General features: G+C 36.3%; 2 protein-coding genes and 1 long non-coding RNA gene across 3 annotated transcripts in view; 1 reads left to right on the top strand and 2 right to left on the bottom strand.

Annotated features, from left to right (window-relative positions):
• The window catches only part of LOC115927245, a 31865-nt gene extending 15941 nt beyond the window's left edge, over positions 1-15924 (bottom strand). Inside the window, exon 1 of the long non-coding RNA XR_004065515.1 lies at positions 15196-15924. This is a non-coding gene — a long non-coding RNA (uncharacterized LOC115927245). The remainder of the gene's footprint in view (positions 1-15195) is intronic.
• On the top strand, positions 215-3425 carry LOC753916. The gene is made up of 4 exons (XM_003726937.3): positions 215-465; positions 1624-1795; positions 2158-2306; positions 2775-3425. The coding sequence occupies exons 1-4, from the start codon at positions 456-458 to the stop codon at positions 2951-2953; spliced, it is 510 nt and encodes a 169-aa protein (XP_003726985.1). The 5' UTR covers positions 215-455; the 3' UTR covers positions 2954-3425.
• LOC105444924 lies at positions 4863-7429 on the bottom strand. The gene is made up of 3 exons (XM_030992826.1): positions 6790-7429; positions 5798-6031; positions 4863-5319 (listed from the first exon to the last, which is right to left on the bottom strand). Exons 1-2 carry the CDS (start codon positions 7094-7096, stop codon positions 5883-5885), a joined length of 456 nt encoding a protein of 151 aa, XP_030848686.1. The 5' UTR covers positions 7097-7429; the 3' UTR covers positions 4863-5319; positions 5798-5882.
• Positions 15925-16340: the final 416 nt, after the last annotated feature.

Raw genomic sequence — 16340 nt, 5'->3', positions numbered from 1 at the left:
TATCTTCATAACCAAAAGGTCTTTTTTAATTCATATTTATCATGATTAAGGTTAATATCAGTCCGGTTAATTTCAGGTCAAAAAACGCGCTCGTGCGCGTACGTCCGCGCGTCAGTGCGCGCGCAAAATTTTTAAATGCTCAAAATCGTCTCAAATTTATTTTGCATACGTTTCAGGTCATATTAAAGACCTTGACCGGAGCAGAGCATTATATAGACAAATTATATACCTACGGACTCGTGAATATTTACTGAATATGAAAATGCAAACTTCTCGAGATTCCACGGCCTCTGAAAGAAGTATTTAGCATCCGAACCCCAGGATTCACGGATTTGAGAGGGGCACCCCGGAGATTTAGTTTCGGCTGCGCTAGCCGGTGGCCGTTTCTACCCGTTTCTGATGACGTCATAACGTGTAGGTTATTTGGCCACTCGGTATTGCAGCTGGTTCTTCGCATGGTGGTCGGTATGTGAAGTTTTCTTCTCTCTTTTTTTGTTGTTGTAAATATCAATGTCGAAGCTGTATTTGGACATTTTACGATTAGAATGTTGACATTTTATATCTGTATTAATTTCACGCTACGTAATATGGAATATCAACCCCAAATTTCCACTAAATTAGATTGAAACGAATCATTTGCCCGCGCTGCTGGCTGCCTGCCTCGGTCTGCGATTGCACAACTTTCAGCAATCTATCGCTGAGCCTCGCGAGAGCACTCGGGCCGCGGCCGGCCCGGCCTGACTTGCCGCGCCGTGTCATGCTGGTGGTCGTGGAATATTTCTCGAACAAAACTAAGTTTCGCTCGCTTTTATCGCACAGATAGCCTTTCCTTTTGCATGGTTTACCAGCATTAAATCAAAGAATTATTTAGATCTACATTGTTTTATTGTCTAGAATATAGTCTGTAAACGATGAAAAATAAGAAGAAGATGAAATGGAGATTTTGAAGAAGAATTGGGCCTAAAAAAGAAGAAAAAGAAAACTAGGTAGTTGGTAGAATCTAGGCCTTGGACTCGTGCCGCCCAGTGGCAGTGCACTGCAGTACAGTGAAGCCAGGAACTAAATTATTTTGAATTGATGTCAGAAATCACATGGGTGCCTCTTCTTGATACTTTCTCGTGATGAAAACACTGTTTTTATTCAAATCAAAATGGTCTAGAGTCTAGATCTAGTGTTGTTGCCAGGGATGATTATTAAAACAAAATCATCGGTCATTTGTTGTTGACTTTGCTTCTTTTTTTTTTATCCGACTACAGATTAACTTCGCTTTTTTTTTTCTATGAAACTAGCCTCAAGTTGTTCTTTTTGTTTGGATGTGGGTAAAATCCTTATTTATATGCATACGGTGTAATAATACTTTGAAGATGTTTGTCAAAATGCGAGCAAAATATTTACATTTATTTTAATAATGTACATTCAAGTTTAATTTAGTTCAATTTTGATCATGACATTCATATTTTTTTTGGTGCAATTTTCTAAATGATTAATATTCATTGTGGAATGAAAAAATAGTTTTGGCGAAGGGATGAGATGCTTGGAAATGCCGAGATCATGATTGCTAACTATTTAAATGAACTCTCCTTCACCTTTACCGCATATATTATATTCCCAATCTTATTACAGGTACAAAGGTGTACGACAAGCTTCGAGAGGAATGGCTGAGGACCAGACTGATGAACGACATTGGGATGATGTCCCCACATGCCCAAACCAGCAAGGTTGAATCATTCCACAACATCCTCCTTCACTTTTGCCCCAAGTTGCTTGTATACTCATATCAAGGGATGAAGTGCAGGTAAATTAGGCAATTAATTCATCAACATTATGCTCCCCTAATATAAATTTAACAAGAACGTCACAGAGGGCAGTGTTGTTTCTTCTTCTTCTTTTGAATTTGATTTTATTGGTTTTATGTTTTAAAGTTATTATTTTCTTTTTGTTATAGCCAGGTTCTTTCTATTTCATATTTTTTTTTTTTTTTTTTTTTTTTTTATTTATTATTTGTAACACATGCTTTTTACACTAACTCTTGCCTTCACTTATTGGAGAGTAGGTAACGAGTTTATGATGATAGACATTACATTACCAAAAAGATAAAATCAACTGTCACAAGTATGTTATTCATGTGACCTTGATTTTTAACTTCACTCTTTTCAGATTATATTTGGCTGTCCTACATTGGAACGAAAATTGTGATAGAGCCCAGGCTGTTGATGCCGAAGGGAACCCAGTGTACAGGTTGAAGTATCCACGCTCGAAGGAAGGAGGCCACACAGTGGAGAGAGTGCTGACAGCTGGCACATGTGGTAAGTAGCCACATGTCTAGTGAATGATATCAATATTCAACAAAAGAGCTCAATTATATATAGAAATCTTTTATTACTTCATGATCAATAGAATTCAAATTAGTAGATTCTTGTGGCCTATATGCCCTTAATTTAATCTGTTGATTAAATTGATAATTATAAACATGTATTGGGTTACTTTCTGCAAATGTGTAATATTGAATAGCAAGCAGAAACAGGCATATATGTCAGTCCCCAAGTCAGTGAACTACCTATTCAGCAAAGAACATGTGCATGCCATTGGTATTTGATTGGTCATCCACCTACAAATAGTGTGTAAAATTAGGTAATTCAATATTTGTGAGAAAAAGAGTTTTCTCTTCTTATGTTCTTATTTTTCTCTTTTCCTTTTTTCCTCTTATCAAAATGTATTTTTTTAACACCGTATAGATGAATTTTCAAGGTATAGTTTTGGATTTTATCTTGTAGGTTATGTGAAAGCCCTGATGAGAGTTGTCGTAGAACTGGTGGAAAACAGGGAGCAGCTCAGAGACAACATGGAGGAGCTACAGCCTCAACCAGCACGGAGTGCCTCTCATCATCACCCCGACAATGGAGAAGCCGTGCAAGCTTTTGAACAACATCATCGCTTTGGCGATAGAAACTAGTTCTTTTGGTGATAGAAACTATGATGAATGTGTCAGCTACCTGAACATTAACCACTGATTGTTTTATTTCAGTACAAGACATGTTTTTCATAGACCCTAAATTATGTTTATGCCAGTATAATTATGGAGAGTAACATGGAAGTACTCTATGCAAGTGAGTAGTGGATTCCGATTCTATGTGAGTGTAAAGCACTAGAAACTTGTCTGTAAGCTTGTACATACTTACACAAGCCAAAGTCCATGGTACACATCAATAGTCATTGGTTTTAATAGGTAAAATACTTATTAAATTTGTAAAACTTACATTTTTAGTTCAATTAAAAACAATTTCTGAAGCATATGCACTAGATTTTCATAAACACTAATTAAATCACTGTTGATCATGAATTTGGCACCAAATATAATCTGATTTTTCTCACAGTCCTTCATCTTGGCCAATGCTTTTTGCTTCTTATTTGCAAAAAATAAAAAATTTAAAAATGCATTTTTTTTTCCATCTAAACTGTTCTTATTCAAGAACCATTTGATGTATTGCACCAGATATGACTTTATTTTTTGTTTTTGATTTTTTCCCTTTTCTGCCGAGGTGAATTGTGTTATTCATTTTCAAAGTTAGTAGTTTTAAAGATCATGCCATATTATCACAGAAGAGGAAACATTGTGATGATACTTCATCGCATCCATACTTTTTTTCCTAACAGCGGTTTCCTGTTTGTCCTAAAACCTGGTTATAAAAGATTGAAAAATAATCATCCTTGCAGATATAATAAAAATAGTCATCTATCCTGTAAACTTTACATAAAATAAGGATGAATGTAATGTACATGTTGCATCAAAGTTTTTGTTCCAATGGTGCATCATTTTGAAATATATTGCACAAACAGAGAAGAAAATGATTGGAGGGAAAAACCGTCAATGGGATGTTCTGAGAATATTTTGAGCAAAGGTAAACAAAAATTCATCTAAAGGAACACAAATCTTGTTTGTTTATTTCTATTATAGGTGTCTTGTAGGAAGCTTCATAATTTAAAGATGGAAATTGCTGTGAAAATGAGAGTGAGATAGAGAATGTGAAGGAAGAAGAGGGATAAAGATAGATACCAATAGGGATAGAGTGAGAGATGTGAATGTGATGGATGGAAGAGGAGAAAGAGAGATTGTGAAAGAGTGAGAGATGGGAATGTGGAGGGTGGAGGAGGAAAAGAGAGATTGTGAAAGAGTGAGAGATGGGAATGTGGAGGGTGGAGGAGGAAGAGGAGAAGGAGGGACAGAGTGAGAGATGGGAATGTGGAGGGTGGAAGAGGAGAAGGAGGGACAGAGTGAGAGATAGGAATGTGGAGGGTGGAAGAGGAGAAGGAGGGACAGAGTGAGAGATAGGAATGTGGAGGGTGGAAGAGGAGAAGGAGGGACAGAGTGAGAGATGGGAATGTGGAGGAGGAGAAAGAGAGGAGGGACAGAGTGAGAGATGGAAATATGGAAGATGAAACAGAGAGAGGAAGTGGGATAGAGAGATGGGAATGTGGAGGGTGGAAGAGGAGAAAGAGAGAGGAAGAGGGACAGAGTGGGAGATAGGGTTAAGGTTTATCCTTTTTGGGAGGATAGATTTGATGCAAAATAAAGGATTTCCTGGATTTATTACGATGCTTACCATTTATCACACATTTGAAATTTCGTCAACCGCAATTCCCTTCTCTTACTCTCATTATTCCTCTGTCTATCTTTGTTGTGTCCATGCTGTTATTTCTCTTTCTCTCAATTTCGTTTTCTCTTTCAATTTCATTTTCTCTTTCTCTCCCCTTTTCTGACTCGGCAGGTTGACTGTATATGAAATGCTCAAATTATTAAAACAAATTACATTGCAGGGTGTATAACAAAAGAGAAGGAACAAGGCATGTTGTGTCTTTTTTTTTTTTTTTTTTTGTTGCTTGTTTATATAGATTTCAACATTCTTCCTCATAAGAAATCGTTGCTTGATCACAGTTTTGCAAAAGTTCGAATATCAGCTCTTGGAAATTAGAATCAAATGTCGAGATCAAAGTTCATAGCAACCATACCATCATGAGAAGTTCAAACAATAGTATTTGTGATGAATATGAAGATGAAAGCCGATGATCACAAATAACGTAGAGAAGATGGCTGACAATCACATAGAAGATGACAGTCATTCAAAGTTCGCAAGACAATAGTTGATGTTACATCCTCATCTCAACCGACGCAGGATGGTCCCTTTGTACTGACCACGTCCATCAGGATACGCTTCCATTATTGAGGCATGGACACATGCTGGCAGTTGCACCCTGATGTCCTTCCCGAGCCAGCCCCAACACCATCTCACGACTTTCCTGTAGGTCACATACCTGTATTTTCTGTAAAATAAAAAGCAATAAAAAAATTTCATTATTTTTCTTAGGATAGATGATTTGATGTCAAAATATTAATTCTTTATTAATTAATTCAGGAAAATAAAAATGATTAAAAAAAACTAAAATGACCAAGGGTTAGTCATTGTTTGTCGGGCGGTGGGGGGCAACATTCAAAATCGCATATAAAGTTTGTGTTTCATAACTACAGATTATTGGGGGGGGGGGGTAACATGCTAAAACTCACAAACCGGTGGTCATTCTTGCCTATTTGTATACATTTCCTGAAAAAGTGCCCCGAAGCACCTGCAGATAAGGCAGCTAGTACACCAGTGGTCACCAGGCAAGAATTTTGGTCAAAACTAGTAATTCATCTTGCGGTGACTCAATTCGTTTTGAAAAGTTTCACCCAATAAACTTTCAAAATCAATCCATTTATTTTTTTGCCCTTGCCAAAATGATGAAAAGGAGAAACATAACTTACTCATTGTTCCTGTCCCCAAATGCTTTGGCTGCTCGGCGCCACCTATCTGTGTACTCCATCCATCCGATGTACAATGTTGTCGCATTTAGGATGGCCGGCTCAAACTCCTCAGAATCCACCAGACAACTTGAACCCTGTCGATCAGCCTCTGCCTTGACCTCTGCAATTTCCTGACAACAGACACAATCACCTTCATTGAAAGATGGAGGCACACGACATCTTCCACATGTACACCTTGAAATACAGAAAGATTCAAACAAAAATCAATACACCTACTATAATTTTATAAATATTTTATTACAGCTTCCTGATAAATATAAAAATGACATCGTTCTCGTAGTCGTAGTATGGTAAGAGTGCCCAAGGCAGTGCCTATGTCTGCGCACCCACGTAAATGCGCGATATTTATAGAACAAAACATCAAACTGACACCAATTTTCAATCTTAACCTCAACAATTCATTTAGATACCAAAATTTGTGAAAATAATTGGGAAGATTAAAAATGAGTTTTAGCAAGTTTCATTTGCCACCCTGAAAATTTCAATCATTGTCAAAAAAGAAAAGTCTGAACAGGGGGTTGTCCCTGGTATGAAACTTCACTGTGCTTGATTGAATTGCGTGCAAAATAGTGAGTGCGCAGACATGGGCACTTTTCAGTTTTGCTACACAAAATGACGAGCCCGTCTGAAATTCGTTAAAAAAAATTGTTCTTGTGAATAATTTGTCGAGTTTTTTTGTTTCAGTAATCATTAGAATATGAAGAACGGAATAACAATGATGATTCTAAAAATAATATCTTACTGTGTAATGAAATCGAGGTTGAATTTTAGGTGCGCAGACATAGATCTAGAGAATCATTTTAACAAGTTAACTTTAGAATTAGACATGCCATTTATGACCGAGTCTAGAGATCTACGGTATTTGATTTCAATTTTGGGAATAAATATTTAGAATGCACAACAAATTCAATAAGCTTATAAGTCTTAATTACCAATCCTCGACATTTTCATGAAGCCGATTTGCGTTGTTGGCCCTTCCAGCATCGCCAACATTTTGCCCAGGTTCACCACGAGGTAAAGGCTCATATACTCCCACTCGACGATACGCCCGTGTTCTCCGGCGTCTGCATCACTTGCATCGCTGTCGGTATCACTGCTGCTGCCAGTACTGTCCGGACTGTCACTACTACCACTGACACTGTCATTTTCACCGCTTTCCCCGCAACTGCCATCCTCCTCACACTCAAATTCCATAACTAAATCATCTTGTGCATCTGCCATGACGACTGGGGTAGCCATTCTCTTTAGAAAGACTTCTCAAAACTTCTCAAACTTCAATCGATAAAAAGCAGAAAGGATTCACGGTACGCAAAATCAATGTAGATCTCGAACATCGCGCGGCGAAGAATTACAGCAAACAATTCGAGTCTACACGAAATGACGTCACCCAAGTCCGTGCGGCGCGGGGGCTCTTGACCGAGGCGAATTTGGGAGGGGGCGGCAGTTGTACTGTAATTTTCATTTTTCTCAGTAATGAAAGGGTATTTAATTTTTTCTTTCTTGTATTTGTATTTTGTGTTTCATTAGCCGTCTGTGGATGTATGGTTGTTTACGCTCCGGTCAAGGTCTTTAAGCATTTTATAAAAAATCGCGCGTACGAGCATGCGCGCGCGTTTTCGCGCGTAACACCACTACAAAACATAGAATCGCCATTTTTTTTTCTTTCATGATATTTCTCATATTTTTTCAAGGAATTTGATACCATGTTTATCTCTTTATGACCATTATTAAGAAGATGAGCGTAAATTAAAGATAAATGTCAGTGCGCGCGAGCTCTTGTAATACATAACATACATGGGCAAAAACATGCCTATACAAAATCCATTATAGCTCTTTGGGATGCACCTGGACCCCAATTTTGTTTTCATATTTAAAAAGAGTATGAGTCGGAGATATGATTTCATGTCTCATTTGGCCATGAAGTGTATCGTGACATCATCTTAATGGCCTTGGAACTCAAAATACGAATTTGCATATTATGACGTCAGCATATTTATGGAAAATTGATTGTATCTCTGTATATATTGATTGATTTTCTTCAAAATGTCAATATGTTGTAGCTAAGATAATTCTCTACAAGTTCAATGATAACCCTTTTTCATTTTGATGACGTCATCAGAGTGAAAATTTTGATTGAAGGCCTCATGTCAGAAATTTCATAATTTGCGTGTTATGACTATAGAAGGTGAATTTCGATCACGTAATGAATCTACATGATAGTGTTTTTTAAGAATTTTCAAGCAGTATCTCGCTTAATTTTGCTCTATTTTGTTTTCAAATTTAAGTTGACCAGCCCACCTATACTTGTTCCAAACAAGTATTATGTCTAGTTAGGTGGTCTGTCAACGACAGATCACCTATTGTTTTCGTCAGAATTTTCTTTCTTTATTAGGTGGTCTGTTGTCAACAGACCACCTATTGTTTTCGTCAGAATTTTCTTTCTTTATTTATTTATTTATTTATTTATTATTCTTTATTTTTATTTCTTCCCGTTTTTTGTTTATCGATTAACTCAAGATCGGTTGTGTTAATTTCTTTCAATTTTGACACAGTCATAGGTCATTGTCATGATACGTGACAGGAACATTTTCAAGGTCATCAGGTCATCGTGACGTCATCCAGGCGCCATTTTGTGAAATCACGTTATCCATCATATCTTCGTGATGCATTAGCAAAGGTCATTCATATTCATATCACATATACTTCAGGTCAAGGGTCAACAGGTCATGTCATCAAAGGTCACATAAAGGTCACGACGCGCACGTACGCGTGCGTCAAAATTTACAAATGCTCAAAATCACTTAACTATTAAAGGAGAGTACGAATCAGGTCATTTTAAGCATTTCAAAATTTTCCGTCCGTAAGTGTCCCCGCGCGCGTTGCGCGCGCTCATAGCGCGCGGAAAAGGTCAAATTCAAAATTTTTACATGATTTAGATTCCTCTTACCGTAAATGACAATTTACATTTTTTTTCAGTCACCCTTGACCTTTCATAAGGCCGTGAGCGCGCGTCAAAGTTCAAAATCCGCGCGTGCTGCTATGGGCAATATAATGCAAATTTGATCAAAAACATGCCATTTTAAAAATCATAATAGCTCTTCAGATAGTCCATTGACCCCAACTTTTATATCATGGTTAGAAAAAGCATGAGTTGGAGATATGATTCCATGTCTCATTTGACCCTCAATTGACTCATGACGTCATCATAATGGCCTCCGAACTCAAAATTTCAATTTGCATATTATGACGTCATCATATTTTTGGAAAATTGATTGTATCTTTGTAAATATTGATTAATTTTCTTCCAAATTTTGATATGTTCTACCTGAGAATATTGTCTACAAATGCAGTCACCACGATATTTCATTTTGACAAGGGCATCATGGCGTATTTTCGCGATTAAAGGAGGCATGTCAATTTTTCACATTTTGCGTGTATTCTCTATGGGACATGACTTTTTCTCAAAACTGGATTCTACATTCTCGTCTGTCGCGAGCAATATCTCTGTCGTTTTATCTTTGTTTACGCTGAGCTTTGAGTATGTTGTAGCTGAGACAATAAGCTATCACAAGTGTGCCATTTATTTCTCGATTAGATGACGGGATCATGCTCATATTTCACTTATAAAGTGGGATTTGAGAATTTCATTTTCCGTTTACGTGTATTCTCTATGGGAAATGTTTTGGCATATCGGTAACGCACTTGACTTCCGACCTCGAGGTCCCTGGTTCGAGTCCGGGAGTCTCCAACAATTTTTTTCTTTTCTTTTTTTTTTTCTTTTTTGACTTTTCAATGATCATAAAATTGAAAACAGACCACCTAATTCGTCCCCATGACGAATTAAATTTCTAGTTATTATTATTATTATTATTATTTATTTTTATTTATTTTCACACTTTTTTGTTAACAGGATAACTCAAGATCAGTTTAGTCAATTTCGTTCAATTTTGGCACAGTCATAGGTCATTGTCATGAGACGTTAGAGTAACATTTTCAAGGTCATCAAGTTTTCATGACGTCATCCAGGCGCCATTTTGTGTTTTTTTTGGTACTTTTTACTCATGATCATATCTTCATAACGGAAAGGCATTTCTCATTCATATTTATCACGATTAAGGTCAATATCCGTCCAGTCAATTTCAGGTCAGAAAACGCGCGCGCATGCGTACGTCCGCGCGTCACCGCGCGCGCAAAAAATAAAAATGCTCAAAATCGTCTCAAATTTTTTTTGCATACGTTTCAGGCCATTTTAAGCATTTTGCAAAAAACGCGCGCACGCACATGCGCGCGCGTTTTCGCGCGTAATTGCTTTTTCCTACATAGAATCGCCAATTTTTTTCTGTCATCATATTTGACACATTTTTCCAAGCATTTTGATACCTTGTTCACCTTTTTCTGACCATTAATAACGGAATGAGCGTCCGTTTAAGATAATTTCCGTGCGTGCGAGCTCTTGTAATACATAGCATACATGGGCAAAAACATGCCTATACAAAATCCATTGTAGCGCTTTAGGATGCAAAGTGAACCCAATTTTTTTCTCCATATTTTGATAGAGTATGAATTGGAAATATGATTTAATGTCTCATTTGACCCTCAATTAACTCATGACGTCATCATAATGGCCTCCCAACTCAAAATTTCAATTTGCATATTATGACGTCAGTATTTTTCTGGAAAATTGACTGTATCTCTGTAAATATTGATTAATTTTCTTCCAAATTTTGATATGATCTAGCTGAGACAATTTTCTACAAATGCAGTTGCCACAATATTTCATTTTGACAAAGGTATCATGGCGTATTTTTGCGATTAAAGGTGGCATGTCAATTTTTCACATTTTGCGTGTATTCTCTATGGGACATGACTTTTTCTCAAAACTGGATTCTACATCCTGTCTTTTGCGAGCAATATCTCCATTTTTTTAGCTTTATTTTCGCTGAGCTTTGAGTATGTTGTAGCTGAGACAATGAACTATCATAAGTGTGCCCTTTATTTTTTGGTCAGATGCCGGGATCATGCTCATATTTCACTTACAAAGTGGGATTTGTAAATTCTATTTTCCGTTTACGTGTAATCTCTATGGGAAATGTTTTGGTATATCAGTAAGGCACTTGACTTCCGACCTCGAGGTCCCTGGTTCGAGTCCGGGCGTCTCCAACAATTTTTTTTTCTTCACTTTTTTTTCTTTTTGACCTTTCACTCTACCATCTCCTTTGAATATTAAAACACGTACAATCGCAAATAATGTAATAAACAACCATATTTACTTTATTATTACCCTGTTATCACTTGATCCATTACTTTTTGCGTGTAATCCTTATGGGAGATGACTTTTTCTCAAATCTGGATTCTACATTCTTATCTTTTGCGAGCAATATCGCCGTTATTTCGGCTTGGTTTTTGTTGATTTTTGTGTATGTTGTAGCTGAGCCTATATATGCTATCTAAATGTCCCCTCATTTTTTCAATCAGATGTCAGGATCACGCTCATGATCATCATCATGGTTATCATTATCATCATCATGACAATCATGATCATGATCAAGTAGTTTATTTTTAGTTCTTTATTTTTATTTATTTGCACACTTTTTTGTTAACAGGATAACTCAAGATCAGTTTTTTTTCCATATTTTGATAGAGTATGAATCGGAGATATGATTTCATGTCTTATTTGACTCTCAATTAACTCATGACGTCATCCGAACTCAAAATTTCAATTTGCATATTATGACGTCAGCATATTTTTGAAAATCGATTGTATCTCTGTAAAAATTAATTGATTTTCTTCCTAATTTTAATATGTTCTAGCTGAGATAATTCTCTACAAATGCAGTCGACACGATATTTCATTTTGACAAAGGAATCATGGCGTATTTTTGCGATTAAAGGAGGCCTGTCAATTTTTCACATTTTATATGACTTTTTTTTTCAAAACTGGATTCAATATTCCCCTCTTTCGCGAGCAATATCTTCATCCGATCGTTTTTTGGTCTATTTCCCCCACAATTTAAGCATGTTATAGCTGATAATATGAGCTATCTTAACTGTGCCTTCCGTTTTTTGATCTGATGTTGAAATCATGTCGAAATTTTCAATTGAAAGTTGAAATAGCGACTATGCCAAGGCCGTTTGTCAGCTTTACATGTATTGTCTAAGGGACATATTTTGGTATATTGGTTAAAGCACTCGACTTCCATTCCGGTGTAATTTTTTTAAAAATTTGCTTTCGTTTCTTATCAGTGATTTTATCATCTTTTTCGACTACTATATCTCGATCTATCTCTACGCTTTCACCCTCTCCCTCTCTTGCTCTGCCTCCCTCTTGATCTGCTCTAGCTGATGTCTCCCTCGATCTGTCTCTACTCTTTCACCGGCCAGCTCTCCTTTTCCCGCCTTTGGCTCCCGTTCTCCCTCTTATGTCGTATAGGATGTTCCTTAATTTCCTTTACCTCTTTCCTTTGCCCTTTGTATTCTTTTTTCACCCCTTCCAAGTAGCCTATGCATTCTGATTTCTCTTTCATCCCTCGGTCCATCTCATGTATTTTTACATGACTATACCCAGTCTCCTTCCGTCTCCTTATATCTCACCATGTTTCACTTTGATGACGTCATCACAGTGACAATTTTGATTGAATGCGACATGTCAGAATTTTCTTAGTTTGCGTGTCATGCCTATTGGAGGTGACTTTTTCTGAAATCTGCATTAGGACATTCTAGTCTTGTTTGAGCAATATCTCGATTATTTTTTCTCGATTTTCTGCAAGCTTCGAATATGTTGTAGCTGAGAAAATTCTCTACACTTAAGGTCACATTTTTTTTCTATAAATCAGATGTTGGGATCATGGCGATATTCCAACGACAAGATGTGAATTGAAAATTTTTCGTTTATGTGTAATGTCTATGTGGAGTAAGTTGGAATTCTAGACAACACCGACGCAAAGCCCCTGGACACCAGGTCGAGTTGTCCAGGGTGGGGTGCTTCGGGGGACAGCTCGATCAACTTTTTTTCTCCTCATGATTTCATGATCTAAAATCCCTCATCTTAGATAAATTTGTCATTTTATGTATTAAATATGCTTTTATAAACACCCACCCCTAACCTAACCATAACTCTAACCCGGCGATTGTACGCCTTCGGCTCGTCAAAAATATATTCTCGTTGCAAAAAATATCAGCTTTATTCTTTAGAACAGCTCTCAAAATACTCACAATTTCCATGTTCCCTGTCATGACTGCGTTAATTATAAAAGCATTAATACATAAAATGACAATTTTATCTACGATGAGTTATTGCCAGTTATTCACCCATGTATACGCAATGTTTACGTCTCTAGCTCCCACGGACAAAGAATTGTTTACATGTCAATACATTTCTCTTTCTATATATCTATCTACTCACATCTCGCTTAATTCTTTCTCCTCTCTACTGCTTTGTTTCCCTTCCCTTCTCTTGCTCTATTTCTGTATCTCTCTTTCTACTCTTTCACCCTCTCCCTCTCTTGCTCTGCCTCCCTCTTTTTCTCTTGCTCTGTCTCTCGATCCTTTTCTCTACTCTTTCACCCTCCCCATTTTCAGCCTCTGGCTCTCGTTCTCCCTCTTTTATGTCTTTGGATGTTCCTTAATTTTTGTCAATAAAATCTATTCTTCCTATTTAAAGTCATCATCTTATTGAAAGTCATCATGACAACTTTTACCATAAACAAAAATATTCTTTTCAAAAATAATTCCTAGGTACTGAGCTTCCTTCTCACATTCCTAGATAAATACTTATAAAACAGTACGACATACACAAATCACTCAATTACTACATATCTCATGAAAATGTTTGGAACAAACTGTTTCAATTTTTACTGCACATAAATTATCATTTAAGCTTTATCAAGGTAAACCTTTAAAGTCAAACATAACATTCTTCATCTTATCAACCATTACATGATATCAGAAGATCATGACACAACATAGCTCATATCACTAAATACCAATCCTAGTCAATATACATATAGTTGTATATCCAGAAATCTCAGTTCTCAACCTATGGTTTAATCAACCAAGTTTTATAATGTACAATAAATAATATGACATTCTTACTTTTATCAAGTCATGAGACTTAGATACATTACATTTCTCTTGTATTTGAGTTGAAATCTGCACATGCAATTCTAAACGCAATTCTAAATGCAATTACTAAAACGTGTTTCCAATAATCTGATTTTTTGTTTTAAATGATATTATATAGCACCCGTACTTCAGAACGTTAATATCATGAAAAAGGTTGAGCATGGTTATAAGTCTACAAACACCTTTGAATAAAACCTTTGCTAAAAACAATGCCAACATAGCACAACAATATCATGCTGTGGGATAATAAGCATAAAAACAATCCATGTATAAATATGTATGACATATTCTGCACAAAGTTGAAAACCTATAACATGGCTATACGTCAATGTCCATAGAGTTTGTATATAACCTGTTAATACAAAGTAGAGATTATCAAATGTTCACATCATCACCTGAAGACAATGTCTTTGACTCAAAATTAAACAATTATCCAGCATTAAAGAGCACAACCCATTGTGTTCAGCATCATTAAGCCCTCTCTGATATATTTAGATACATAAGGTGGCTGTCTAATTATCATCTCTTTCTGTTTTTTCTGTTCAAAATGTAGTGAGTAATATTCCTGCACTTGCATAAACTACAATGCGTATATATTGCTGTAATATTTTCTTCTTCATATCAAACTTGTGTAGTGGATTTCATGAATTTCTACAAAACATATGCTCAGGATAATAATTTTGTATGTGCTATCATAGAAAGTTTGATGGGTATACATTTGTGGCTGGGAAGATCAATATAAAATAAATCTCAACATTACATAATCCTGGTAAATGCAATATGTATTCAACAAATGACATTAACAAAATATGTTATTAAACCGTGATACACATCCAATAATTTACAATGGTAGACAGACAAAAGAAATCCATGAGTATAGTGCATTTTACATTCTGCTCATATAATCTGCTGTAACATTATACTGAACCTTCATCGATACAAGCCGAAACCTGTAATCTTGGAGCATCATGCTCCATCTCATGATTCTCTTATTGTCAAACCTCTTCGCTTGAATATAGAAGAATGGTTTGTGGTCTGTGTGTACTTCAATTCAATACAAATAATATTTTAACTTTTTGATTGCTCGTACTATTGCTAAGCACTTTTTTTCTATTGTTGTGTAATTTTCTTCCCGTGGTAATGACTTGTTACTCGCATAAGCAATCAGGAATTCTTCTCCTGAATGTTACTGCATAAGCCCAGCACCAGTCCGTTACCTTTACTACTGCTATCACCTTCACCAGTATTGTTAGTAGGTGAAAAGCATTACCCTTATTCATCTTTCAGATAGATGTTATTACTGATCACTGGTTTTATGCTAATGTTATCGTATTCATTTAATCAACGTCTGAGGAAATTAATTTTTCAAAATATTTTTTGTACAAAGCAAATGAGATATGAGCTCGCATGTGATGTCACACAGTTTGCAATTTGTGCTTCACTGATTACAACTCCAACAATTTATAACTTTCTCATTTGTTTTTGATTTTCCTCAAAATTTCATTGATTTGTTTCTCTCATTTATCTGCTTTTATGAAGACCAACTTATTTTTGGGGTGGACTTCTCCTTTAACACTTTACATGTATGAAGATCAACTTATTTTCGGGTGAACTTGCCCTTTAACACTTTACATGTATATGTAAGCATCTTAAAAAATGCATATTTATAATTATATGGCTAACGTCATTTACTCCTTACTGTACTTGGGGGGGGGGGGTGGCGTAAGAGCCCCCCCCCCCCCCCCTCCCCCACCCCGCATTTTTGGAGATAGCGCCGCAACCGCTTGGAATTTTACATTGTTGTTCTTCGATTCTTTTCCTCAAGTCTTATGCACATTTTGATACCATTTTCATCGAATTTGGATACACCTGTCGGGTGTTACATAGCAATTAGTATGCGCATATCATCAAAAAGTGCTACAATTGCATATATACATGTACAAGCAGAAATGTGAATACAGGTAAATAGATGTATAAGTGGGAGATATGAATTGATATCAAATTGCTTTGATACGTTTCTCAAAGTAACTTGATGTATTCCAGAACAAAAGAATACATTAGAAATAAAATAATAGATCGAGGACTTAAAACCACAACTGTCTATGTCCAAATATGCCATTTGAGTAAAAATGCATTTAAAAGTTTGATTGCAAGCATAAAATCTGACAAAGTGTAGTAGTTATGTTTAATGCCATTAATTTATAAATAATACTTGGTCAAACATCATACATGGAAGCCATGACCTTTTGACCCTGTCAATGTCAGAAACTTAAAAAATGGGAGTGCCAAATACCATCCATGGAACTCTTCAGGAATGGCTAGGCTATTGCACAAGTTGATGAGATCCTTCTTCTTAAGGTTT

Source organism: Strongylocentrotus purpuratus, unplaced genomic scaffold (genome assembly GCF_000002235.5).
Source record: "Strongylocentrotus purpuratus isolate Spur 01 unplaced genomic scaffold, Spur_5.0 spur5_scaffold_20, whole genome shotgun sequence".
In the NCBI taxonomy this organism is placed as follows: domain Eukaryota; kingdom Metazoa; phylum Echinodermata; class Echinoidea; order Camarodonta; family Strongylocentrotidae; genus Strongylocentrotus; species Strongylocentrotus purpuratus.
Note: the sequence above shows the minus strand (reverse complement) of the source record. Positions and strands in the feature narration are given on the sequence as shown.

Bases quoted from the DNA above. Each gene is read 5' to 3' on its own strand.
- LOC753916 (XM_003726937.3), top strand. The intron at 1,796-2,157 runs GTAAATTAGGCA...CACTCTTTTCAG, and splicing joins TATCAAGGGATGAAGTGCAG to ATTATATTTGGCTGTCCTAC. The intron at 2,307-2,774 runs GTAAGTAGCCAC...TTTATCTTGTAG, and splicing joins GCTGACAGCTGGCACATGTG to GTTATGTGAAAGCCCTGATG.
- LOC105444924 (XM_030992826.1), bottom strand. From the start codon at position 7,096: ATGGCTACCCCAGTCGTCATGGCAGATGCACAAGATGATTTAGTTATG. The intron at 6,032-6,789 runs GTAATTAAGACT...CTGTATTTCAAG, and splicing joins CATGAAAATGTCGAGGATTG to GTGTACATGTGGAAGATGTC.